General features: G+C 37.0%; 1 protein-coding gene across 1 annotated transcript; it reads right to left on the bottom strand.

Annotated features, from left to right (window-relative positions):
* Nucleotides 1-205: 205 nt before the first annotated feature.
* On the bottom strand, nucleotides 206-27379 carry CCDC93 (CCC complex scaffolding subunit CCDC93). Its single transcript, XM_086896668.1, has 19 exons — nucleotides 25807-27379; nucleotides 24684-24740; nucleotides 22280-22380; nucleotides 21198-21237; nucleotides 19703-19795; nucleotides 19202-19252; nucleotides 18139-18225; nucleotides 15008-15124; nucleotides 13504-13566; nucleotides 13234-13307; nucleotides 12639-12720; nucleotides 11478-11549; nucleotides 10347-10418; nucleotides 9969-10077; nucleotides 7355-7437; nucleotides 4303-4340; nucleotides 3342-3426; nucleotides 2592-2705; nucleotides 206-1386 (listed from the first exon to the last, which is right to left on the bottom strand). Exons 1-19 carry the CDS (start codon nucleotides 25867-25869, stop codon nucleotides 1333-1335), a joined length of 1455 nt encoding a protein of 484 aa, XP_086752794.1. The 5' UTR covers nucleotides 25870-27379; the 3' UTR covers nucleotides 206-1332.

Genomic DNA, 27379 nt, shown 5'->3' with positions numbered 1-27379 from the left:
CCCTCACTAACCAGTGTGGGGGAGTGAGGTTCCAGCTTGCTCAGTGGGAAGGTTTTTCTGTTTGTGCTGAAGGAACAGGACATCACGAAAACAGTGACTTATTTGACTATGGACACGATTCATCTTTTAATGCACTTGTAATTCAAGAGCCTGGGAAAGCTTCCAAGGCAAGTGCCACCTTAAAAATACGATAGCAGAATGCCACTGGATCCCAAACATTCTTTATTTTATATTCACTGCCATAGAAAGTAATCAAACAGCACTGTCATCAGTGTCAGTGGCAAAAGAAGGAACATGAGTTTTCTTCTCCTGAAGATGTCAAGTACATTAAGAAGTCAGTCCAAAATCCTGGTGTTAAGTACAAAAAGCAACTGTTTGAATTATAAAATACTGTATATACAGATATAAAAATGTCTCAGAAAGTGTCCCACAAAGTTTCTGAACTTTCAAAAGCAAATCTTCAGCAGGGTAAGTAGGTTGTTGTCTTCAAAGGTGAGCATCAGTTCATTAGAGCAGAATGTCTCAATCTTTATCTTCCTATATTACAGGTGACAGACTTGGATTTTCATCCCAGCCAGGGATAACATGGTGATCCTAGTATTAAGGTGTTTTTTCCTGGAGCTATTAATTTAACAAGCACACTCTCTATATATAAAAATGAAATTTCAAAGAAATTTATACAACAGCTAAACTTTATAAAAATATAGATCTATAATTTTACACCAGGAATTATCCAAGGTAAGTTTTCATTTTCTTAGCCATTAGAAATTAATTGTTATCCTTTGGAATCTTATCTATGGCTAGAGTGTAAACTAAAATAATGTGAAGTTATTAGCTGGTAAAGCGAGTTTGAAGAATCTCATTCTGTGGGATTTTTTTGGGCCAAAATTAACAAACTGCTGCATTCTGCAGTGCTCATCCTGTGGGGTGGTGGACATATTACACAGTACATGTAAACTTATTCCAAAATTTTCACCTAATTCAGCATTGAAACCCAAATAAAAATCATTCCCACTGTCCTTACTGTAGAAAGAAAAACCAACCCCAAACACAAATAAATAAAATTAGACAGTATTTCTATTTTGCTGTACTGTGTTAACTCTTTACTGTGTAGTGGAGGCAATAAAGAATAATACAGCCATGTGATGAGGGAATGTAAACTGAACACATACTGGAAAAACCAGACTTTTACAGCTGTGTGTATATATATTTTATATATATATATCTATATATATCTATATATATACATCTACATTGCAGTTATAACTGTCACCTCACAAAAGAGATTCAATGGACTGAACAATCTTGTATAAACTTCCCAGCTGGAGTTCTTCAGGAAGAACTGGCTTTCAGCTTGGACAGCAGCATTTCATTCTTGCGGCATTCCTGTTAACAGAGGGCAAACACGTAAGGAGGAATTGCTCTTAACACTGCTACCTGTAGCTGCACATCAACAGAACCAAACCTTTTCTCTCATTTTGAAACATCTCCAGGATCCAAAGCAGCCTAAAGTGACGAGCTGAAGATAATTCTGAGTCATCCATAATGTTATTTCAGTGGCAACATTCATTAAACTTTATGACATGCAAGCCTGAAGGACTGCTGCTTGACCTCCCATCTAAAGTTGTTACATGTAGCTAAAGCAAATTCAGCTTTTTACTTTTAAATAGAATAAATGTGAAATGGAGATTACTTGGAGATGATCTGTAACCTCACAGGACAGCTTGCAAAAGAGTCAGTGCTCAGGGAACAAGTCTCGGTCAGGAAATACATTTACATAAGCACACCTGTGTTCAGTACCACAACCATGAATTCTTTTATTTTTAAGGGTAGCAGAGTTGAGGAGAAATTCCCTCATATGGCAATGGAAGAAAAATAGATAGAAAAACCTAAAAATAAATCTACCTAAATTCTCCAAGTAGGATATAAAATTCTGTATGTCAGACAAGTACCTGAACAGGCCCTGTCATTCTGCCAGACTACACTGAAACAGGAAAGAACTGTCTCAGAACAAAGCAGGAGTAATTACACAAAGATGTTTTTCCTTGAACATATGAAGCCAAATGACAATTTTGCCTGCAGCATTCCTGTTCATTCATTCATTCATTCATTCATTCATTCATTCATTCTTGTGGAGACAGCAAGTAACAGAAGTCCATGATGATTAAAAGCTTGGGAAAGGCCAAATCAATGAAGTGTTAAACAGTGCTTTCACAGTCATTAGGCAACAAGGCTGGTTCCTTGAAGATTAACGACCAAGACCCTGCATTTCCTCCTTATTCACACAGATTTCCACACCCCTCTTTGTTCCAATACCTAACTACTCACAATCTTCAAAAGATTCCACTTGAAAACCTAAATACCACTTGCTTGATAACCTGTAACATGGAGAGGTGCCAATCTAGCAGTGAAAGAACTCCCAGAATCAAATTCAGAGTCCAAGATTCACATGGAGAAAACGACCAAGATACATCATGAACATGGTGTGATAAGCATCCTATCAGGAAATCTTGTGCATATATTAATGCACAAGTCACATCAAAATGGGTCACTGAACACATGACATCTGAACATAGCAAAAGTGTTCTTACCTCTTTAAATTCTTTCACTGTTTTGAAGTAAAGCCTCTGTTTCTCTAGAAGCTCTAAGTATTCATCGTTCAACTGGTCTCTTCTCATTTTGTTTTCTTGCTTCTTCTTTTCCATCTGTTGGTGTGTAGGAAGGGTAAGAGATCATGAGATACACATGGGCATACTGCATTATGAATAACTATCTATAACACACAAGGGGAGAGAGATACTTCATAAATTATACCCCTGGCTCATGCTTGAAATGCAATGAACATTTAGATCAGCTCTTAAAAATTAAAAGCCCAATGCTGAAGTCTCAGTACCAGTGGCACTTGAGGTGCAGGTCGGGACTCTGAGGTGCTGCTGACCCTCTTCAGCAGCAGAAAGCAGTTGAAGTCAGCTCTCACAGTCTGAGAAGCCCTGTGCCTGAGGTGCAGGTCTGACTGTACCCACATAGTCCAAATGGAAGAGTTCTCACTGATTTCAGTGGCATTCAGCTGTCTCAGGCATTTAAATCACTACACTTCCAGTAAAGAAGTTGAGGGGTATAAGATTCCTGTCAGGACAGAGGTGTTATAACACTTCTGTCATACTCTATTCATTGACATTTAGAGGTGAGAAGTTTCTGATGAATTGAAAAGAAATAATACTTGTTAGTTGCTAGCCTAATTTGCACCTCATACAGTGGATCTTTCTATCCACAATTATTATCCAAGAGGCTTTGCTGAGATAATTTCCAGCTTCTAGCAAAGAAAGTGAGAGGAGTCAGACCTTCATTCGATTCTGTTTGATGCCTTCTACAATCTGCTCCATCTGCCGCAAAAACTGTTCCCGGGATCCGGACGATGCCATGGCTCTGGAAAGAAGAAAATGGAACACCTGACAGGGATGTGGGACACTGTGTCGCAGCTGCAGCTGTCTTGCCCATCTACCCATGTCCAAAATTCTCACTGCTTAGTGTTCTGTGTAAAAATTCATCCTTTTAATCACTGGTACCACAGTGCAGCTCCTCAGCTGGTGTAAGCTACCAAAGAGTTGGGCACAGAGAGCTCGGAGCCCATCACAGGTGTTCTCCCTGTCAGCTCAAGTCTCTTCCTCGCTCTCGTGTCTTCTACAGAAATCAATTGCTAATAACTAAATAAAAATATAATTTCTTAGGAAAAGCCTCTGTTGTGAATAGTAAGGTGAAGAGAGGTCTAGGAGAACAGCAAATGTATAAAATAATTTCACACTGAAATAGGGAAAGCCTAGAAGTCGTTTTAGACTTTAAAATCATTAGAGAAAAATAAACACTGGCTGATTCACAGACTAATAGTTGACCATGAACGTCCAAGGCAACCGCAATTTTATCTGGACTTCACACTTGTAAATACAGAGGTAGTTTATAATAAACATGTCTGAAATATGTCCCAGTCTGATGTTTTGTATGTAATGTAATGACCACAACTCCACAAAAAGGAGGAAAATATTTAAATTAATTCCAGGAAAATTATGACTGAATTATGACTAAAGAGTCAGATATTAAAAACATATGTTGGCTATGAAAGTTATGTAATTCCAAGTCTGATTCCCCAAACTGGTTTAAACAGTTAATAAACTATTCTATAAGTCGGTTTATGACTATAAATTCTTCTAAGAAATTTTTATTCTCTATAACTGATGCCCACTCCCATTTGTCCAACCAACTCTACCACTCTTTGCAACTATTAAGAGATAAGGAACCATAACTTACTGGTGGAAGTTGTCATGGATAGAGTTCAGTAAGTTAACCTGGGAGTTGGGGAAAAAAAAGAAAATACACACTTGTCTTTCCTCATATGAGTTTTCACAGACAATAAGATGAATTTTAATTTACAAAAAATTACTATATAGATAATGCCCTCAAAAGCAGACAGAGGTACAAAAATCACCGTGAGTTTCCTTTCAGAAGATAAACCACAATCCTTTTGATTTAGTAAAATTTATCCCACTGGTGGAATGACAGAAGGAGAAGTGTTGGACCACAACTGAGATTTTTAATTTTACTGGCACTAAATGTTTTCCAGCATGATGCCTTTCCAAACTAAAGCAATAAAGTAAAATGGCCTGTACACGTGCTCAGTGTTGAAATTTGACATTAAGGAACGTTGCAGATGCTGGTCCAGTGTTCAGCAGTGACTTTGCACAAGCACATCACAAACAAACAGGAAAAATCCACTTTTGCCTTTGAGACAGGAACCACTCAACAGATACAATAGAAGCACTATTTCCATGCAAGGCTCTGAAGACTCCAAGCAGTGCAGGAGCAGCAGGTGAATTCCTGCACTGCCTTCACTGTGCAGAACTTTACAGGTTTCCTACAAGCCATGCATCATTACTCTGCTTATGGGTATTTTACTGAATGCTAACAGGTGAACTCATAAAAAGTACAGAATGGCATTTCACGTGTGGCTTTTCTTACGAGACAGTAACATTGTACTGAATGAAGACAAAAACAGACATTTATAACAGCATCCCAGGAATATTTTGCCATTTGTATAAACTCCCCCAACTAATAAAACTACATGGAATACATCCTATGTAACTGCCTTGGATTTTTTTCCTGTTTTTTACGTATTGCTGAGAGCATTAAAATCCAACAACTAGAAATTAATGTGATCATTTCTCTCAGCTTTGAATACATCTTGAAGTCTCCTGTGGTTAAGCCTTCCAAGCAGTTTCTCCTTTTGAAGAGTATTTGAAGAGTTCTGCACTAAGCAAACCCAAGGGTTGCAAACAGAATCACCTGCCCCACTGCCACAGAAAGCTGAACTCATCTCTCCTAAATATAAAATCTTCCATCTGAATAAGAAAGCAATAAGCAGGCGTGGCAGAATCGGCAGGTGTTCCTGACCTTGCCTTGGAAAATTCAAACAAATTCTGAACAGACTCCCAGGCAGCCAAGGTACTTAAGAATTCTTGTTGTTTACAGCAGTGAAATTACTGCATTACTCATCAATATTTGCCATGTTCACATCGCTGCCTCAAGATACTTCCACTAAAGCTGTGCTTGAGAACATAATTACAGTTGTACCACAACACACTCAAGCCAGGAAAAGTAACCCTGCACAGCAGTGCTGCACAACCAGGGTGTAGGAAGAGTGTGGATGTGTTACACTGCAGTGAAATCAGCATACACACCCCAAAATTGAAAGATATTTTGAATTACTTTTCAAGCCTTTTAAAAAACACATCTTTCTCAAAATAGGGTTAAATATGAGCCATGATCGCAGAGACCTTTCATGTCAGAACTAAAACCCTCATAGCCAAAATTCAACAAAATTGTACAATAATTCTTACTATTGTTTGAAAGGAATGATGCTCAATGTGCTTTACAAAAGGGTTGACTTGGGGAGGAAAAAGGGGAAAAAAATTCTCCCCAAAACCAGGAACAAGACAAAGTGCAAGTATATTCCAGAAATCTTTGTGAGGCACAGAAGCCAAAGACATTTTTTATACACTATTAGACAATATTGACTTTCTGAAACTTTGCTTCTAATACTAAATGCTTCTCAAGGAAATCTCAATGATACGATACATTTAACTAAGTTAAGATGGCATCAGAAGACACTCAGAATTCCCCCTGTGAACCCCCAAGAGGCACTGAATTACTTTGGCAAGTGTACTTCCAGATTATACAACAGTGAAATAAATCTGTTCTATATTATGTTTCTATATTATCCATAATCTGCTTTTTATGTCCCCATTTCAAAACCAGTCTCTCTATAATTTTTGTATTTTCAGGTTTGCCCTCAAAAACAAAACCAAACCAAAAATAAAAAAATCAAACAAATAAATCTGTATTAAATGCTAATGTAGGGGAGATGTTAAAGTAAGCTAGCTTCTACTTCATGCATTTTTTAAAATATGATGTATGACTTTTCTGAATGGAAAAAATGAAAACTACCTAACATGGATTAGAATCAGCTGCTTAAGGGAAGGAAATGGTTGCTCATGATCTCCAAAACAGGATGTGAAAGGACACTGAAAAGTGTCTTTAAATAGTCAGAAATTTGACCAGTGCTTGTCTCACATACTAAAGAAATATATCTAAATGATGCAGAATTCACTAATCTGTTCTTATTTTATTAGAATAAACAGAGAAACCTGAGGCATCAAAACATTTCGTATTTTAAAAGTAAAGTTGTAATTTTTATCTCCTCTTGTTTCCTCCTGTTTCTCCATCCTTGCTGAAATCAGACATTTGTCATTGAAAAAAAAAAAAAAAAAAATACTGAAATCCCTCAGTTATGCCCAAGAAAGAAGCAAACTCTACATAGATGGGAAAGAGGAGGGGAGAAAAAACATTATTTCATGAAAACTATTCTGACCCAGTAAAATCACCAGCAAATTAAGTGCAGGCAGCTCAGACCCTGAGAACTAAATCTGATGTTGCTGACAGCAGCTTAAATTTGCTCTCCAAAGTTAGTGACTGTGGTCTGGGTTCATAATAAAAGGTATTGACTAAAAGGAGAAAAAAAGGGTAATTTGGTGCTGTGAGAGATATTTGCTGATCAAATGTTACTCATGTTTCAAGAGCAGAGTGAGTGGTTTAAACATACTGTACTAACAGCAATTCTTTTACAACACAGACCATGTCTCCTCCAAGATAACAAATATTCTTATGAATCAATCGTTCCATTTTTGCTTACAAAGACCAGTAACTCTGCTCTGACAGGACTGAATATGGTGAAAGCCAAGCAAAAACTTTCTAATTCCCTCCTCACAGACTGAAAACTTATAAAACAGTAACAACACTTTCTTACCTCCTTTTCCAAATATACTTTCTTATCATCCAGTGTATTATAAAGAGTAAAAAACTGCTTCGTTTCTTTGTGAGTTGCTGAGACTGCAAACAAAGAAAAAAGGGGGGGTAGAATAATAAAAGAATATGAGGTAAAATGGAATCTGTAAAAATACTCCATATGCTTTATATAACATATTTTCCACTGTCAATAATGGAACATACTTGCTAATGCACATGCAGAGGGAACATCCTTTCAGAGTTTCTCTCAGCAGGGTTTCCAGCTATCATCTCTTATAAGAACAGCACAGCTCAGTGTCTAAATTAAGCCCCAATTGCTGACAGCCCTTTCTGCCAACACATGTTGGCACCAGCAGCTGCCTGTTTGTGCTTCCTTCCCAAGCTTTCCCCTGACACCACCCAGGCAGCTGTGCTGCTCACAGGGCCTTGCCTGTGCTGTTGGAGTGGCACAGGCCTGGCAGGAACAGGGAAGAGCAGATAATCTTGGTAGAAATAATATTGTGTGGAAAAAGTACATTAGACTTTAAATGTCAAGCTACACATGTGCAAGATGCCCAACAAAGCTTTTGCTGTTTTGAAGTCTTTTTATCTTCTTAAAATCTATATGTGGTGATAGATTTAAATAACACTTTCTGGTTTAGGTGGTTACAGCAGATGTTGGTCAGAGCTCAGCAGGGAAGGCAAGGCTCAGGCGTGCCTTCCCTTTGGGCCTACAAGATGATACTCAAATCTGCTGAGTGTTCCTCTAGACTTTAGTTCTTCAAAGCCTAAGGAAATCCAATATATTTGTGACTCCCAAGGAAAGAGTTCAACAGGCAGCAAAAGTCATTCTGGCTAGAAACCAGAACCTGGAAAAAATGTATGGGTTAAAAACCATAAACCTCAATGAAATCATGCTTGTTAGTCTGGGATTTGCAGAATGAAAGAGGCCTTCCCCAAACCATTTCCTTCATGCCACTCCTGTTTTCCCAGAAGCTTTGGTAGTCACAAGTCTTTCATGAGTGGATTCCACATAACAACTCAGAAAACCTTTCAAGGTTTCACCTGTGTTGGAAAGTTGTGCCAACTTATGGAGCCTTATGGGCACACACCAGAACCCATGCAGGGTAAAACAGACAAAGGGAGAAGAGGGAACCAGTTAGCTCATTGATACTCTAAAACACTTTCAGTGGAAGAGGTTCAGTTATGTCAAAACCAAAGCATTGAATATTGTAAATGAAAAGGATATTGGTACAAAAAAAAATCACAAAATCACTAAGGTTTGAAGTAAATGCTGAGGATTGTCTTGTCTAACACCCTTTGAATCAAAGTTCAAAAACCCCACATTTTGGCAACAGAAGGTTCACCTGAATCTGGCTAAATGAAAAGCCTCTAAGTACCTCTAAAAATACCAGAATTCACAGAAAAAACAGCTAGAGATTTCCAGATTGTTTCTCTAGAAGTTTAGCCCGTACAATGCAGGTTCCCAAGCACATGAGCAGTGTGTTACTGTGAGATACTACTCACACTTTGTACTTTAGAAAACAAAGTCCCATGAAATTCAAAGCATCTTAAAAGCTACACCCAAAGTTACACAAGTCTCTTTGATCCTAGTCTCTCTGTACTTCAGATATAAAGGAAGCTCCATCTTTTGAGCAGGTAGCTGACCAGAGACTTTGCATTAGACATGACAGAGAATCTGAAGAAATTTAATATAAAACAACAAAGTTCTTTATAGCTGGACTTGATTAACTAAAGTGCATGGCACAGAAAAGAGAGGGGAAGAAGTACTGGAGCTGTACTCACATCTATTCCATGTACTGAGTTAGACAGCACACATGGAGGACAGCACAGGACTGTGCCACTGGAGATGCCTCACCAGGGCAAGGGATTTGCATCACACTCAGATAACCAGTTTGGAACTGCTCACCTTTCCAGAGCTTGGTTCACAAATATATTTAATAAATGTAGAATACCTCTGAATCATTACCTAGGTTTTCTTATGCTAACACACAAGCTAGTTAAAGATACACCAGCAAGCATACTGGTCTGTTATCAGTTTAATGGAACAACTTTGAAATTTTATTCCATTTGCACATTTTCCAATTTTATAATTTCTGACCATAAAAGCTAAAGACAATTTGCATCCTTCTCCTACCAAGATATTGCAGAATTGTGTTAATAAAAAATGAAAGAAACCAATCCCCTCAAGAAACTGTTTTTACTTTGTAGTTCTTGACATAGTTTGGTTCAGAACCAGTTATGTCATGCCAGTGGAAACAATAAAAGCAATCTAATGGTAAGGCAAATTAATTAAATTCAATTCAAACAGAAACCTCATTTGTAAATGTGAATTAAGGACTTTCAGAACATACTGGTCATTAACCTAAATGACAGAACCTGCTGCAGACAAAATTTAGTCCAGAGATCTTGTGCACTGAGTGTCACCCTCAGGAAAATTCTTAAAGCCCAGCTTATAAAACCTCAAAAATATGAAGTGTAATGTGAATACCAAAAACCTTTAAAATACCACCAAATTAGTAGGTGCTGCTGTAACATGCCATATGCTTAAAATGCAACTGCCCTCCTTGCAGGGCTTTAGCCTTCAGCAGGATGGTCCTGCTTGATATACATACCCTGACTGTAAAGTTCAATAAACCTCTTCTGATACTGTGTGAGCTCAGCTCGGCTGGGTACTTCATCAATCTTGCGTTGTAAAATGGCTATTTCTCTGTTTCTTCGCGCCTGAATAGAAAGTTAGGAGGGGAGAAAAGAAAGCCTCTTCTTGTTCTCTTCTTAAAATGGATGAAGCCCCCCCAGCAATACTTTGTTATTAAATAATTGATTTTAAAAACAAAAAGCACTGGCTGAGGATAATTTTTATTTTTTTTTTGCAATTGATTTGTGACAGAAACACTTGTTAAAATTAGAACAATAAAACAAAGTATTAGAAGTAACGTGAAAAGACAAACATCAACAATTTTGTACAAGTAAGAACACAAAGAATAACTCACCAGTAGCAGGCGGATCTTTTGAAGTTTCTCCTTCTCAGCTTTGTACTGCTGTTCTATGATCTTATTTGGCTCCTGGAAGTTGAGAAGCCAAAACAATTGTGTATTACAGTAGCATACAAGAGCTGCAGTACAAAAATGGTGGATTTGGTTTGTTTTCTGGTTTTTCCTATCCTTGACTCCCTTGACAATAACGCCACCATTGTTTGGGGCTTTTTAAAATAATAATTCATTATCTGTATTAAAAGCCTGACATAATTTACTCTAACCAAGGGCATTTAGACAGCTTTTAACTTTTGATATTTTAGTTTTGAAGTCACACTTTAAATGAAGATACAAATCCAAAGATTGTCAGTACCCCTTGTCTGAGTGTTTATACTTTGATTCAGTGATGGGGTACAAAGCACCTGAACAGAACATAAACCCTCTCACGTGTTCTAGACTTCCTGCAGTGTGGACTTCAAGGTAACTTTTTCTTGCTAAAAAATTTAAGATTTGGGTTTGCACTTTAATGTTTTCACGCTGTGTTGAAGAGGACAGCAGCATCATGGAAGTTGTAATCTGCCTTGCTCCAGAGGCATGAATGCATCAAATGTTTACCCACTGAAAATAAAGTCATTGAAGCTTTTCCTTCTCTGTTCATTCATTATTCATTGCCATCAGTCTGGATGCACTTGTGTTAAAGCCTAACTTCTGACAGCTGCTCACTGCATGCAGTGCACCGAGCCACTGAAAGCTCCTGCTTTCGTCCTTCAGATAACCCCACTCTTAAGAAAAAAACAACCAAACCAGACATTCTTTCTGAGAAAGACCTGTTTCTGTCAGAGATATGCACAGCTCTTAGCACAACACCCAGAGATTTTTCTCTGGTACTACAGAGAAAGAAGTAAAAGACACAAAAGCATCCATGAGCAGAGCCCCGTGGATTGTGCAAAAAGAACAGATAGTGCTGTTGCTGCTTTCAGACTCCTCTATTTCTGGGATTGTTAGTCTGAACTGTGGCTTCACAGAGCTTTTTAGATATTCCAGCAGATACTTAAATGCTTGTAAGAATGTCCCAAAAAGCAGAAAGATGACTTAAACAAACATTTCAAAATGCAAATTGAAAATAAGAACTTAGACTTTTGCTATTACCTGTTCCTCCCCATTTTCCAGTGCTTCAGCTTTCAAAGTCTCAATATTTTGTTGTAGTCTCTCCATTTCTTCCTTTAAAACAAACAGAAGTTGATTTTTTTTAACTGAGACCTCTTCTCTTAAGAGGGGAGAGAAGGATCTTGACACACACATTTCTAAAAAAATTTCAGAGCAGACCACACACATAATATTTAAATTTGGAAGATTAAACAGCATTCCCTGCTTAAGGGTAAGGCAGCCATTAATATTAATTATATTAAACTGTCTGCTTTTATACAAAAAAAATGGGAACAGATTTATTTCTTATTTGCAAATATACCAGATCCAGGTAAGACAACTAATGAGTGACATGGAAAATGAAATTGAAGAAGCAAAGCAGCATTACAACAGTATGACATGGGAAAGCAATATATGGCATTTGGGGAAATGACCAAACCTAGAGTTCCTTTCAAGGAAGTTTCCAGAACAATCCTTTAGAGCTTTCCAAATGAGTCCATATGGGAAAACAAGGTTCTGTATTCAGTCTAGGCCTTACACCACTATTTACTTCTTTTCATTCTGTTAAATTCCATCCACTATTGTTTGGAGAGAAGATGAAAACACTTCTCTCTGATGCAATCTCTGGGCAGTCCACAAACACAGCCGTAGCAGGAGACCAAACACAGCACTAAAGCAGTGAAACTCAAACATGTTCTGAGAAAACTGCAATGGCTCCATCTCATTCTCGTCTCTTTTGGTGGCTTGCTCCAAAGGCAGGGGCCTTGCTGACCCCTCCTCTTTGGCACCTCTCAGGTCACACTGGCTGCATTACCCAGGGAGATGATCCATGCCAGGCTGTGACAGCACAGCCCAACCCCACACTTCCATTGTAGCAGAATGGGAATGGGAGGGAGAGGAGCCGCAGGAGCCACAGCTCTGAGCAGCAGAAAGCAGGTGTGGTGCCAAGGACCTGCTCTGTACTAAGGAGGGCCATCCAAACTCAGATCCTTCCTCACTCCTCTCTGCTCCAGGGTGCTAATATTCAATACAAACCTGGAGTTAGCGGTACCTGGAGGCTGGGGGTGTGGGACAGATGACAGACAGAGACACACAGCACAACACCACACCAGCAAAGTGATTATTTACCAAGTTGTAAAGTATCTAGGAGATACTAGAACTTACCCTACAATGTGCTTTGAACTCTTGCTCCTGGCTTTTTAGGTTTTCATTCATGGCCACCAGTGCTCGCAGACTCTGTAATATACTAAATTTGAAGATCCAGTAAACTTATGTTAGATTTTTAGTTTCCCATTTAAACAGATGTAGAATTAACATATATTAAAACAACCTTAGGTCTACATAAATTTACAATAAACCCAAATATCAGCACTGATTTACTAAGGTCAAAATAAAGACGGAGTGTTACACTGAGTATTCTGATAACTTTGCTATGTTTTAACCTCATTACTGTGAAAGTTTTGAGAGACTTCTATTTAATTTATGTGAGATGAAGTCTTCAAATATGAACAAAATAAATCAAGAAGGCCTCATCTACTTGTCAGACATGTCTAGGGTTTTTCTGCTCTAAACACCTACTATTATTTTGAACTACAGACTGACACTTTTCATTTCCCTGTTTGTGGAAAGCAAGCTGGAGAATTATTTAATTTTTAAATTTTAGTTATTTGGTTAGGTTGACAAAGCAAGAAACATTGAATGATTTATTGTAAAACCACTGTTTTTCAGAATTTCAAAGCTAACAAAGAAGGAAACTTACCTAGAATCTGCTTGGGATTCTATTGTTTCTAAGGCTGCCAGTTCCTTGTCCAGTTTTTCACTGTAACTCTTAACCTAATGGTTACAATTAATAGTAAATTGATAAATAACAAATTGATAATAAATTAGTTAATAATAAATTGGCTTTCCTACATCATGACATTAGTGAGTTAAGCTAGCTAACACCTTCACTATTTAACACCTCCTTTAACACAAATAATTTCTTAAAAAAGTTTCAGCTACAAACAGCACAGAAAAAAACAAAGATTACCTCTGTCAATGTCTTTTTTGCTTCAGTACATTTTGCCTGCAGATCAGCACATTTAGCTTGCAACTGTTTTGAAAGAGAAAAAAAAGAGTTGAATTCTATATTCACACTAATTACACCTGTAATGGAGAACAGAGAATATTTGAGCTGTTCATAATGGTTGTCTGTCAAACAGCAAGCCAAGTATAACAAACACTATCTTTTCTTGTCAGCTATTCCTGCATCTGATTGCAAGAATTCTGATTGAATATTCAGTTACTAACAGCAAGCATGTACCACCTGATCTTTTAGGTGTATAAAGTCCCAGAATAAACAACAGCTTTTACAAAATAGAAGCCAACAGAATGGTGACTTATTGGACAGAGTCTCTGCTAAACTGCTCAAACTTTTCTAGCCTGGTTGTACTGGCCTAGTTTCACACCAGGCTAAGAACAAGTCCCATTTTATACTTCTCCAAATAAGAGCAATTCAAGACTTGAACAGAAAAACCATGGCACCAAACCACGGACATTTCCACACCAAACAACCAAGTTGCTTTATGGTTTTCTTCTGCATAACTATGGAAAGTCTAATAAGGCAGTTAGCAACGTATGCATTATAATCAAATATTAGGTATTTCACTTGTCAATTAATTTACAGAGGCTAATTTTAGAAGCACATCCTTCTTTAAACTCCTTATGATTTAAGATAACATTACAAATAGTAACAACAAAAATAGGACGTGGTTTACAAAAGTGAAGCAAAAGTGTACAAAAAAAAATTCACATGTAGCTCAGTTCCACTTCCTTTTGTGCTGCTTTAGTTTGCTGTTCACAACACAGAGCTGTGACTTAATGCTCCACTCCTCCCTTTCCACAGCCAAATTTCTAAAAAGAAAGCTCTTTCAGTTTTTCATAATTTTTCACCAATAATTCATCAATAAACTCTATTCTAACTAACTGAAAAAATTAAGTCTGCAGTCCAAATCTCATGAAAACTGACATGAATTGTTAGTTTTGAGAAATCTTGCCAAAACTTACTGCAGTATTGAAGCCAGAACTCCATAAATATTTTTTAAAAGGTGGGGTTCTTGACTGTCACTGATTTCAAAAGCTGCTTTTGGCAAGTGGCAAATAAAATTCAGCCAGGAAATTTTTACTTTAGTAAAGTGATAAAAGGATTATATTTGGCTTACAGCTGTCACTACATTTTTTTTCCCATATAAAAACAGCACTGAGAGTTATGTACTGAAAACAAGCTGCACAGATTTAAAGGGCCCTCCACTGTTAAAATGGCAAAAGCATGGTCCTCTCCAAAATTAAGGCTGAGCCAACTGCCCCCAAGAACACAACCTGTTCTCGCAATCCAAGGGCAGTACAAATCTCTGAAGACATTCAGAGAAATCAGCATTCAGCATGGCAAATTGCTGGTGCAGGAGATAGCCTGCAGGTATTTTCTGGATGGCAAAAACTTTACAATCAACCACTTTTATCAATGTTTTCTTCTTTACTACGCACACAGTACTTACCTCTTCGAGGAGTTTGGTTTTTTGCAAAATCTGCTTGTTGAGAGATGCCACCTTCCTTCTGTGTTGCTGGGCAGCGCCAAGCTTTTCTGGTCGCTCCTCAGCAGAAAGCTCAGACTGCTGAAAAAACAGTAACAGCAGCCTTTTGGACCTCACAACATTGCTTTCTGCTTCTTCAAAAGTTCAGGAAATAACAAAGTGGGACCTATGATATTCCTTATCAAAAACTATGTCTCACTATCCAAAAGAATGACTTACTGATTTACCTCACGTCAAAATAAGGAAGCAGCTGAACAACTGAATTATATCCCAAAATTTACAAGCAAGCTAAAATAGTCAGGTGCCTTGGTAAAGGTGGAAAATACTACAGTGTACTAAAAGACAGACTTTTTTTTGCATCAGCATTATGGTTAAACCTGGTAGAGTTCTTCAATGTAAAAATACAAGTGTACTAAAAAACACCTTAAGCTGTGGTATTCACTGAACTCATTGAATCAGAGATGTTCCACACCCCAATAAGTAGCTCCAGAATTTTCAGAAGCCTTGAACAATACTGTATTCTGAAATAGGGGCTTGGATGCATCTTCATGCTGAATGACAATGACATACTCAGTAGATGCATTTACCACTCTGGGTTTGTTTTTTTTTTTGTGTGTGCAAGTTTATTGCTGACACCAGCCTTTGAGAACTACTCAATCCAGCATGTACTGCCAAAAGCATCTCATAAATGCATAATGGAGAGAGCAATCTGGATCCAGTCTCCTAAAGCAAAGCTGACAGTAACATTCTTTATCAAAAATAACATTTATCATAGAAATTGTATATTTGCAGAAGACAAAAGAATCATTAAAAACCAGTGATATCTTGATCTCTAAGGGATTATTTGCCTAAAAATTATTTGTACCTTTTGAAAGTCTTCACTTTAATTCTTAAATCCATCTGTTTTGTAATTTGCTTCATGCACTCAGACTTCTTTTTTTCACTTAATCCATTTTCCAATATTTCATTAGAAAAGCAGTTAATTTTCAAGTACCTCAAGTGCTAATTTATAGCCTGACAAAGGCTTCAATACTAAGTGCTTTTTGAATAATTACCAAATGTTGACAACTGCTACAGTGTATAATCAGATAAAATGCTAAAAGAAGTGTGATATACTCTTCACTCATATTTGCTCCTTGTTCCACTCTAGATGGGTAAGCAGCTTAATTTTAAATGAAAATAAGAGGCAAAACCTGTCTTCCTCCTCTCCATTTTTTATGTTTTTCATATTGAAGAGCAGCTTAATGATTTGTTATGTTTTTATATCCCCAGCAAGTAAAGATGAATTCTGATGGCTTAACCCAACAATTCACAGGCTTTCTTTGCTTTTGTTGTTAGGAAAGGAAGAAGTTCCTCTAAGCAACACCTGTAACCCTGAACTACTCAACAAATACACGCTCAGTCTTACTTATTTCTCTCATTACTTAGTCAAATCACATTCCCTTCATCATGTTATGCATTCCAAAACCTCATCCTTCTCACCACATTTCTTACATGCATAAGATACAAATGGACAAAAATGGAAACACAAGGGAAAGAAACATGAACTAAACCACTCTGAGACTGATGTTTGCAGAAATAGTAAAAATCCATATAGCACAGCTTTGGCATTAAAAAAAAAAAACATATTTCAAGAAGTGAACTTTACAGCTTGGTTTTTGAAAATGGGAAAGAAGCATCACTAATGTTTCTGACTGTTTAGAGATGATCAATTTGCTGCTTGTTAATAATTTTCTGCCAGTACTTTTAGAAGGTGAGGAACGATACTACAATCCTGCCTCCAGTTCACTCAGCAGGCTAGCATGGCAGCAGAATGCAGGGCCAAATGCAGAAAATCGTAAGCATTGATCTTCTGCAAAAATGCCTCTTGTGAGAAAGGTCCTGGCTCATGGCAACATCAGATCTAGAATTTGGGTTGTCAGGTATCTGCATTGGGCTTGTGGATTCTGTTAAGACTCTGGTAAACAAATAAGCACTGCTGGGTTTCTCAGGCTATGCACAGTTACCAGCTAAGACTATTAGAATTATATCCAAACATTGCTGATGCTTCAATAAACTCTTTGATAACATCCTTAATTCTTTTCCTGGTGCATGCATTTGTGCACAGAAATTCTGGGGGATTTTTATCACATCCCATAGATTTAAAAAGTGATCTATTTTTGGTTTGACTTGAATCAGTTCTTACTTTTCAGAGTATTAATCATTGCTCTACTATAATAGTCAAGGTCCTGCTCCCTTCTCTCAGAACAGAAGAAATGTAACATTGAAATATGACCCTTGGGCTTCTGTTCTTCCAATCTTTTATAATAAAGAAAGGCCAGGAATTTGCTGTTGAGCTATAGGGTTTATCTCCAAAATGGGAAAGCTCCATACCTCAAATGTGTCAACAAAAAGGAGGAAATATGAGAAAACTATTGGACAAGTAAGAGGGACCTATAACTCATATCTGTCAGTGATGTATTGTATGCATTAATTGCCTGAAGAGCCAGATTTTCTTTTCACATTACTGCAAAAAACAATCACAGCTGAACAGAGTACCTGAAGCAAATACACACATTTAATTGCTTTGACTTCTCAGAGCAACAATGGTTTGGGATTGACAAGATGAGATTCAAAATTTGAGATCAAGGGCATGACTGAGAACTGGAGTCCAGTGCAAACATCAGGAAATCTGAGTGGAGGATGCCTAGCCTTTTCTCTGGGCAGGCCCAGACTCTTCTCTGAGCAGGCCCACAGAACTGTATTTCTATGCTTAACACTGAACACTTTAACTAACTGAACACTTTAAAGCATATCAAGTATTTAGGCTTCTAGTTTGAATAGAGACAACTCAGGCCCCTCTTCGTTCATGCAAGCATTTAAGCAGGTGCTTAAACCCAAATTAGTCACAAATGCAATTCAGGGATATGTACTATCACACCAAAAGCCTGGGTATGTTTAAGTCTCTTTAAAGTACTTTCCTGAACTCTGAACCAACAGCATATATTAAAAGGTGTGGTTCAAGAGCATCATGGCAATGAAGTTGGCAGATTAAAGCTTAAATTCACAAGCTATCAAACACCACGTGGTTAAACCCACTCAGGTAACACACTTACCTTCTCAGCATATTCAGACACAATTTGCTTGATCTCATCTGACTGGAGTCCAACAATCTGGCCAACTGTGCTTGCTGTCAGTTTGCCCTGCAATTGTATTGAGAAAACGCTTGGGGTTTTGGAACTGCCTGTACTTTTACATGACAATATCCAATAAGTTCTAATTTTAAACAGAAATTTACACAATTAGTAAAAATCTCTAATCATAAGAAAAATCCAGGAAACACTCCACCCTAAAAGCCTAATTTTGCTGATAGAAATTTCTCATTTAAATCCTTTTAGCAGATTTTTATTCATATTTCAGAAATTTAATTTTTATTCTTTATGCTGAATTTTGTGTTTGCTTAATAAACCTCTAAGCATGCAGGCATGTGCAAGAATTCACCTTTAAACTGCATGCATGTAAAAAACCAGTTTTCAAACAGAATGGAATTCTACAACAGATTTCAATACAAAGTATGTCAATCAGCTCTGAGACTAGACTAATTATTACCTTTTCTTTCATGTCTCCAGCATAAACAGAAACAATGTTTAACAATTGAATTTATTCCCAGTCCTTTCACCCAGAAATCAAAGAACAGACTACAAGTTCCATTATATCATTAAATAAAACTAATTAAGAAGCTACATATCCAGTATTTTCTGTGACTTAGACTAATGTTGTTTATTTATAAGTGCTTTGAAAACAACCTTGAAAGGCACAGAATTATGCAGCACTCTTCCCAGTAATCCTCTGAGTAACTTCACAAGATGAATAAAGTAAGATGGTGAAGATTTTGGATAGCTGCAGAGTGATGTCTTTCCCCTGAACTTCTTGTAGAAACCATTTGAAATAGGCATTTATTTATATTATTGTTAACATTTCAAGGCAAATGATGAACTAATTAGCCTTGTAAAATTCACTGTCTTCCTAATTCAACCATTTTTTATGCACTCTCCCGATGAAAATTTAAACACAGTCATTCCAAGACTTCAGACCTGAATCAGCAGTCTGATTTTAAGAATAATTAACACAATAAACCATAATTTAAATAAAGCTGTATCAGTTTCAAATGCTACTGACCTCTTCTGTTGCCATTGCAGCCATTCCAGTCATCAGAGTTTTAATGCGAAGCTAGAGCAAAATATGAAGAATTATACGTAACAATTTAACTTATATTGTTTAGCTTTTTTCTGCCACGGACACATACATATAATTAGTATCATATAATGTGTATTTTAAAACATGTAATGAGGCACTAAGTCTGTGAAAAGAGGTGGCTAAAGTTACCAAATTTAAGAAAAATATCTTGTAACAGTAAACATTCCCTCAGATTATTCAGCTCCCACTGTCAAGCAAAAATCAACCTTTAAAAAAAATACTCAAATTCAAGAAAAAAAACCAGTTTTTGGGTATTAAACATCAACAAGCAGTAATTCTGTGCATCAGTTTCAGTCTCTGTATTCTCCTGTGGGAAGCAACTCTCACTTCAACTAACCATGGACATTTCCCCTCTTTTGAAGAACAACTGGGCAGCACACTCACAAGTTAGTAACTCCCATGCCTACTGTGTCTGGGGCTCACCTCTTCAGCGGCCTGAAGGTCATCTTCATCACAAGGCTCAGCCTTCCCTGCTCCTGCAAGCCCTGGAGGTACCACTGCTTTTTTATCTTCAGCCTTTTAAAGAAAAATTAAGACATTATTATACCCAGGTCCAATATTCTAAAGTGTTAAGAAAGACATCAAGGAGAAAACTTGAATGTGGCTGTTCTGTTTATAGGAATACATTTCAGCTAGTGAAACATCCTCACCCTCCAAATCATGACAACTGAAATGTAAGCCTCCCTGATTTCTCACAAGTATTCCAACTGTTCCAACTGTGTCTCTGGCTTCCTATGGACTTATCTGGTCCAAAGATTTCTTATTCCAAAGCCTTCTGAGAGCTGCCAACCTCAGGAGACAACCCAGAAAATGATGCCTACTACACAGGACAAGACTGAATTTTTTCACATAAATCTTTTTTGGAACTTAATATTGGTGTAACAAACATTCAACCTAAAAAGTGCAAACATGCCTGGTTCAGTTAGAAGAATTTGTACCATTGAAGTAAAGAGAACTGGGGACAGCCAGACTCAATTTCTAGGTCACCCCACTGCACCACTGACCTATTTCACTGTCCACTTCTGCCTTACTGGAGACTCAGCTTCCACAACAATCAAAATGAACATCTAATATACAATACCCCAAAGGCAACAGAATTTTTGAAGAAACAAAATGAACTCTATAAACATGAATAGTGGTTACTCTGAGGGTCCAGATTGGGAAATATCTCCATTTATAAAAAATTAAATGTGACATTTGTATGTGGAATATTGAGATAATGAAGAAGAGCAACTTTAATCTACTCAATGCATTGTTGGGTCCATGACATGTTTAATGCATTATTGTCATTATCTCTGTCTGCAATAAAAACTTGTAGCCAAATTAAAATGTGCACTGAAATAACAAAACTGCGAGTACCCTACATTTTATGGACATATTTTTGATTCCATAATCATCAAAAGCACAGCAAGGGTGCTAATTTTCAAGAATGACAAGGGTTCATTTATGGCATGGTGTCAGGTTTCTCTATCACATTAAACAAAGCATTTTGTAATAAATGTCTACAATATTTCTTACCAAGTTGAATGCTTCTTTAAAAAGAAAAACCCTTTAATGATCACATTATGGAACCCTCAGTTAAAAGACACTAAACAGACAAGACATGCCATTACCTAACAGTAAAAGTCAAACCAAAACAAACACAACGCCCAAACCCTTTTTCTTCTAAACAAAAAAAAAAAGTTTGCAAAATGTGATCTGTGAGCAGAGATGAAGGAAATCCTTTAAAAAGGGTGATCAATTCCACCTTTCATGGCATGCAGATTTTTAGTTCCAGTTAGACATTTTTAAGATCCATTAATAATAGAAGTTATAGTCATTTATTCTGCTGTATTGTTTTAAGATTTAACAGTAACCAATACTTTAACAATGCAGTTCTTCCCACTATTTGAGTACTTAAAATTAGTATATTTTTTACCTGTTCTGTTTTTCCTGCTTGTCTGCTAAATCCATATCTCCTAAAAGAACAATAGTAACATGAAGGAAAAATACTGTTGCTTATGACTTTCACAAATACATTAACTTTTTATCAATTTTCAATATAAGATACACACCAAGAGCCAGCATCAAATTGGTTTTGAAATGTTTCAAGTAAACTAAATAAGCAGGTACTAGAACATATTCACAGAATGGTTTCAGATCCATCTATTCCTTCCATCAAGATTTGCAAATCTTGACTTTCCCTGAAAAATGTAAAGATTATGAAAGGAAAAAGCAATGCCCTCTTCCCATTTCAAAGTTAATCCTGAGCTATTACACTACAGTCTGTGATACTGTTAAAAGGAAAATACTCAAAGCAGTGACACAAAGAAATAAAAGAAAATATATGGGTTTGGGGGAAAAGAAGCCCCAGAAGATAAAAATGGAATTCAGATATCATATGCACTCATTAAGTATTAAGAGCTCAGACAGCAGACAAGATGTCCTTACCACTAAACTGAAAAGAAAACTGGAAACAAACTAGAACTAGAAGCTCTGTAGCTTCACTTTTATGTTTTTGGAGAGCTCTCAGAAAACCAAAGGGACTTTCAGAGATTATGGAAAAGTGAAAGCCTTGGTAACTTTGTCTGAATCAAAGTTTGCAGGAAAGCAAGAAGGCAAAACATTCAACCATGATTCAGCCTCTTCATGCAGCAACCACATGAGAGATAGAAAAAGAAGAAACAGCAACTGCAGGTCCTCTCTCATCAAATTTTTGTTGGATTGCTTGCAAAAAACTGATACTGATTGACACACACTACCTGGAAGGATGATGTGTTTAAGCCACTTTTTAAAAAAACATGTTAAAAAAAACACTCTAGAAGGAGCATAAAACCTGGTCTCCTGTTGACAAAATATGGTTCACAAATATGAGGACTGTCTGAAACCAAATAGGAGTAAATCTGAAATAGTTCTAAAATTCTGAAGTAGTAGGAAAATCCCTACCACAATCCAAATTTTATCTGTACTGCTTATAATGCACACTTATAAAACCAGAGAGAGCTAAATGAAGCCTTTCACCTGCCATATTCCAGAAGTGTAGCATGAACCTTTGATTCCTCATCCAGCAGTTCCTCAGCTCCAGTCTGACGTTTGTATTTTCTCTGGGGTTTGTAAACCTCCTGCAAGACAGTGAATGAGTTGAGAGCTTGGAAAAGGGTGTTCTAAAATAAATGAGGAATTGGTATCTGAAGTGATATACAACTGTTTGCTTTCCAGCACAACAGACTTACCCAAATAAACCTCCTTCACTTTCTCTTTTTGGAAATACATTATAAAACCCTTATTGAATTTATTTCTAAGCAATTTGCTATAGAAATTGTCTTAGTTTTAAAAAAAAATTATAAATGAGTATTTAACATCAAACAATGTCTCACCTATCTCCTCTGTCATGTTTCAAAGAAGAGTAAAAAGTAACACACTCAACATCTATTAAAATGATTTGGCTATTCTGTGTGTTCTAGACTGCACTCATGCCTAAATGTCTTAAGAGATCTCATGAATTAATCTTTCATTAAGAAGATCAGGTGCCAGCTGTAGAAGACATGATCCTGACAGGGTTCATCCATTTAAGGAAAAGGTGTTTGGCTAATGAGACCTTAAGCAATGATGAACAAATGTAAAAAATGTTATGTACCATTAAGATGCACCTACAAACTAGAGATCTGTGACACAGATAAGACAGAGTACAAATTAATAGAATATAAACACAAAGCCCTGCAAACACTTCTGGTTCTCAGTAACCAAAGGTAACCCTTCATCACTGTTAATCAAATATCCTCTTTATTATTTTTTTTTTTAATTACACTGAAAATTTTAGGTATGGGTGTCCCATAACAGTATTGTAATTATTTTGTTTCTGCCTCTTCAGTGACAAGGTCAAGATCAGCTACTTGGATACAGAATCTTTAGAGCTATTTAAAGACAGTGAAGGTAAAGGGCACACTTAAAAAATAAGGACAATTATTTTGAAAACTGAAAATAAGCAGAAGTCCAATGAGTTTCAAGTGCTACTTGATAGAACATACATTTGGAAATTGCTTTCTCCCACAGGTTTGCATTGTCTCTCAGTTTAAAGGACTATAGAGGTGCATAAATTATGCAATGATACCTGTGCAGAGGCTGAGCTAAATTGTAAAATAGAATAGTCTCACTGGAAAGGCAAGTGTTTCTAGTTGGAGAAAAAGACTCATTATAAATCTGCTAATAATTAAAAAACCAAATCAAATCATGAGGAACAACACTTTAGAGACTGTAATTGAAATTTCCAAAGCAAGGACAATTATTCAGTTAGATTAACAAAGGAGTTACATTGGTCATCATCTGGAGACTTTCATTGCAATGTTATTCTACAAACACATACTGTAATTCAACCACATCTATTTGGCTCAGCAGCACTCAGGTCATTTGTACAGAAAAACAACTGCCTCCCTCCAAAACCTGACAGAAGACCAAGGTGACTTGTGTGGCCCACTATACAACCTCTCTTATGGCTCCTTACACCCACATTGAGCACCTCCATCTATACGTGAAGAGCTCAGGGTGCCTGGCTAGAGCTGTCTGAAAAAACAGTGATTTTTCAGGAGAGCAGGGTTTCACCTTCTGTTGAAGAGCCTTGGAAATGTCCCATTCAAAGCAAACCCAGATTTTTCCTCTCTTATCAAATGCTGGCCTGGAATTTATCATGATGATAAACCCCAAAGCAGTAGCGAACTACTGAGTCAGAAATGGTGAATTGATGGTCCCAAGCAAAGAGGGAAATTAGAAAGCAAGACAGAAATTCCAGTTGCCAGCCAGCCAGCTGAATTCAGCTATGAGAGTGAGAGAGCCTAGGTATTTTATGTGCCACTCTCTATAGCATTCATGAACAAGCTTTCAAAAAATATATACCAACAGCTTATCCAAGAGTTAGAAGATTTGCATGTGAAAAGGGAGAACACAGGTGGGACCACCTTTCCCAACCAACATCTGCTACTTGAAGAAAACATTTCTGAAGAAGAGTGAGTACTTTCACTGCTAATTACAGGAAGTAAAAAAGTCAAGTTCTGAAATGCAGATAATTGTGATCATCACCATATTAATTAGTTTCAAGACAAATAGCACAACTGCTGATAGCTTCAAACGCACATTTAAGTCTGTTGAGGGTTTTATAATCTGTAAGCTATCCTGTGACTTTTGTTTGATAGTGTGGGGTTCCACACACCCCGTTGCAGACAGTGGGTATGGTTTATCTCCTCATACAATGCACACCTATCAATCTGATATACTGCCATTTGAGATCTGTCTAAAGAACGAAGATTAGCATTAATTGGGATCTTCTCAGAGAAAACCCAGGACTGGCTGCATAAAACAGAATTAACCACCTCCATTTCATTACTAAAACCACTCATTTGGCCATTAAAAAAATGAAATCTAACATACTTACAAAGATATCAGTAACTGTTTTGAGTGCCTTCTCTTTTCTTTGCATGAATTCATCATCCTGAAAGACATTAGTGGAGGTAATTAAAAATATCAGGAACAGAGACTAAATCTCAAACAACATAATGATTCTGTGAAACAAAGCTGTCAACCAGCTTCTGAGTTGCCCAATGATTTGGTGAAATGTTAGTGATTTGCTGTAACACAGAAAAGTACTTCCCTCTGCCTTCAGATAGATCATCAAAACTGTGTCCAGATCAGCAGCCTTGGCTGCTCTCTGCTTAGGCAGTACATGACACATAAGCAATTCCAGCCCACTACTGGGATCTCCAATCTTTACTACACTATTAAGAAATGAAGCTGGGATAAACTTGATGTGGAAAAGAGAAGTTTCCTCTACTGTTATTTTAGTTTCTAAGCATTAAAGATAATAATTTTTTAAAAAAATCAAAATTAAAACCACCCCAAGTTAATAAAATCTGTCTGTCCCAACACTAGGGACATCTAACTTAAATCCTGTTACTAAGGCACAGAATTTGGGTTCTACATATGAAAAATGGAATTGCCTTGTGAAATGTATGAACAGAACTGATGGCTTTGCACTACAGGCACACATCCAAGCTCATTCAATATCTCCTCCTCTACCAATGAAACTTCATCTCATTGCTGAAGAACAGTTCAGTTTTTGGATGAAGTTTTTTACAAATGTAGTTTTCAATAACAAATGTTGGGGTTTGGATACAGGAAGACATGAGATGCCTTTCAGCACTCTAAAAAAAAAACCCAAATTACAGAGCATTAACAGCATATTAATTCTCAATTAGCTATATTAGCATCTGCACAGCATGCTGGGTGTTTCTGAACAGCTAGAATGACACAAAAATACCAAATACTGCAGAGAAACCTAAGCAATCATTAGGCAAAAGTTAACCAGAATCTACAAAATTTCTGTCACAATAATGCTTCAATTTCCCAGATAAATTTGTAGGGGATTCCTTTAGGACTCATTCATAAAATAAAGGCAAAAGGAACCCTGGTAAAGTGTGTAGATTTCAGAGCTGTGGGGCTGGTACTGCAACTGAACATCTGACATATAATAACAGAAACAAGAACTGCCTTGATCTTACCTCTGGCAGTCTGTGAGTTTTTTGAAATTGTGATATAGAGTAAGAACGGACATAATCTCCCATTTCTTCCCTTGTTTCTATTGCACGTTTCACCAGCCACTGAAAAAGAAAATATTATAACAGCAGAAAACATAAGAATAATAGCAGTAAGCACCAAACTACTGAATAATTTTTCAATACATGATAAAAGCTAAAACCACATTTTTAATCACAGAAACAAGAACATGTGATTTATTTGTAAACGGCAAGTCTTTGGCCTAATCTTAACAAAATCTGTCAGTATTTCCTACTTTATAAACTTATAAAAACATTTGCTACTTTATAAACATTTCTTCTGCTTCTGTGCATGTTTCTTCTATGAAATTCTCCTACTGTGGATCACTAACTAGCTGTAAAAGAATACAGCTCCACCATGAAAAGATGTATTTTCAAGCCTATGAAGTGTTCATGAAGAACCACATGCCTGTGCAAGAAAAAAGACTTCCTCTGACATTTATAAGACCACACAAAAAGCCACAAAATATTGAAGTACATTTTAAACAATGTTGGAGGAGATAAATCTTGCAGGCTGTTGACAGCCTGTGCAGGAGGTCACAGAAGAGATGAGATCAATTGTGGGATCCAAGTTTGAACCAGCAACTGTTTCCTGTGCTATAACCACGAACCCCTGGAAAGTGAGGGGAACATGATGACAACCAGAGATGAAAATGAAGACTATTAATTACCAAGCACATCTCAACACAAGACACTGTACATACTTTTGTCTGTGATCATATGTAGAGTTTATTAGGAAGAACAATGACATTTCTGCCCAATGGAATATTTGTTACACTTTTTAGATTTTTTTTTTCTTTAAAGTTCTATGGCAGTGAGCCAACTCAGTTTAATTTCTTCCTGTAGGGAAGGATCCATCTAAATTCTTGCATAGTGCAAGAGTTAAATAGGACGCAATGCCAGGCTTTAAGGGCAAGATTTTGTATTATTTGGAAACTGATTTGAGATTTACAGACAGCAGGTGGAATCTTGAGTTTAATAGGGCATTGAATAAAGTGCCATTATCAAATACATACTTCCTACATGGTGTAGTCAGCATTTTATATTTTGCATGGTCTTTTTCAGAACACAGTATTCTGGTGACACCAACAAGTTTTCTTGGAAGTCTGCCTTGGCTGGGATGAAATGAGGAACCTGCAGTATGTGGAGCAGGCAGAACTTCACAGGGACCTGACAGAAAGTCACAATTTTTAAACAAAGATCCTCCACATACCAAAAAACTAAGCCCATCAAAAAAGACTTCATCACCACATATGGATCAGCTCTACCTCCTACTGGCCAGCTACAAATACTGAGAGTCACTGCCCTCAGAGAAACCCAGAAGTATATTTCCTCCCTATTTAGAATTAATATTTCTCCTTTCCAGAATAATATCCCAAACCAGGATTTGGCATAAAGCAGGTGAGAGAAAAGAATGCCTAGTGCTATTGCTTAGGAATATACTTCTTATGAAAGAAGCCTAGTGTTTGATAAATATAACCACTCATTGCCATCAAGTGACCAGGGCAAGAAACTCACC

This window comes from Cyanistes caeruleus, chromosome 7 (assembly GCF_971803275.1).
Source record: "Cyanistes caeruleus chromosome 7, bCyaCae1.hap1.1, whole genome shotgun sequence".
In the NCBI taxonomy this organism is placed as follows: domain Eukaryota; kingdom Metazoa; phylum Chordata; class Aves; order Passeriformes; family Paridae; genus Cyanistes; species Cyanistes caeruleus.
This window is presented reverse-complemented; position numbering and strand designations above follow the sequence as displayed.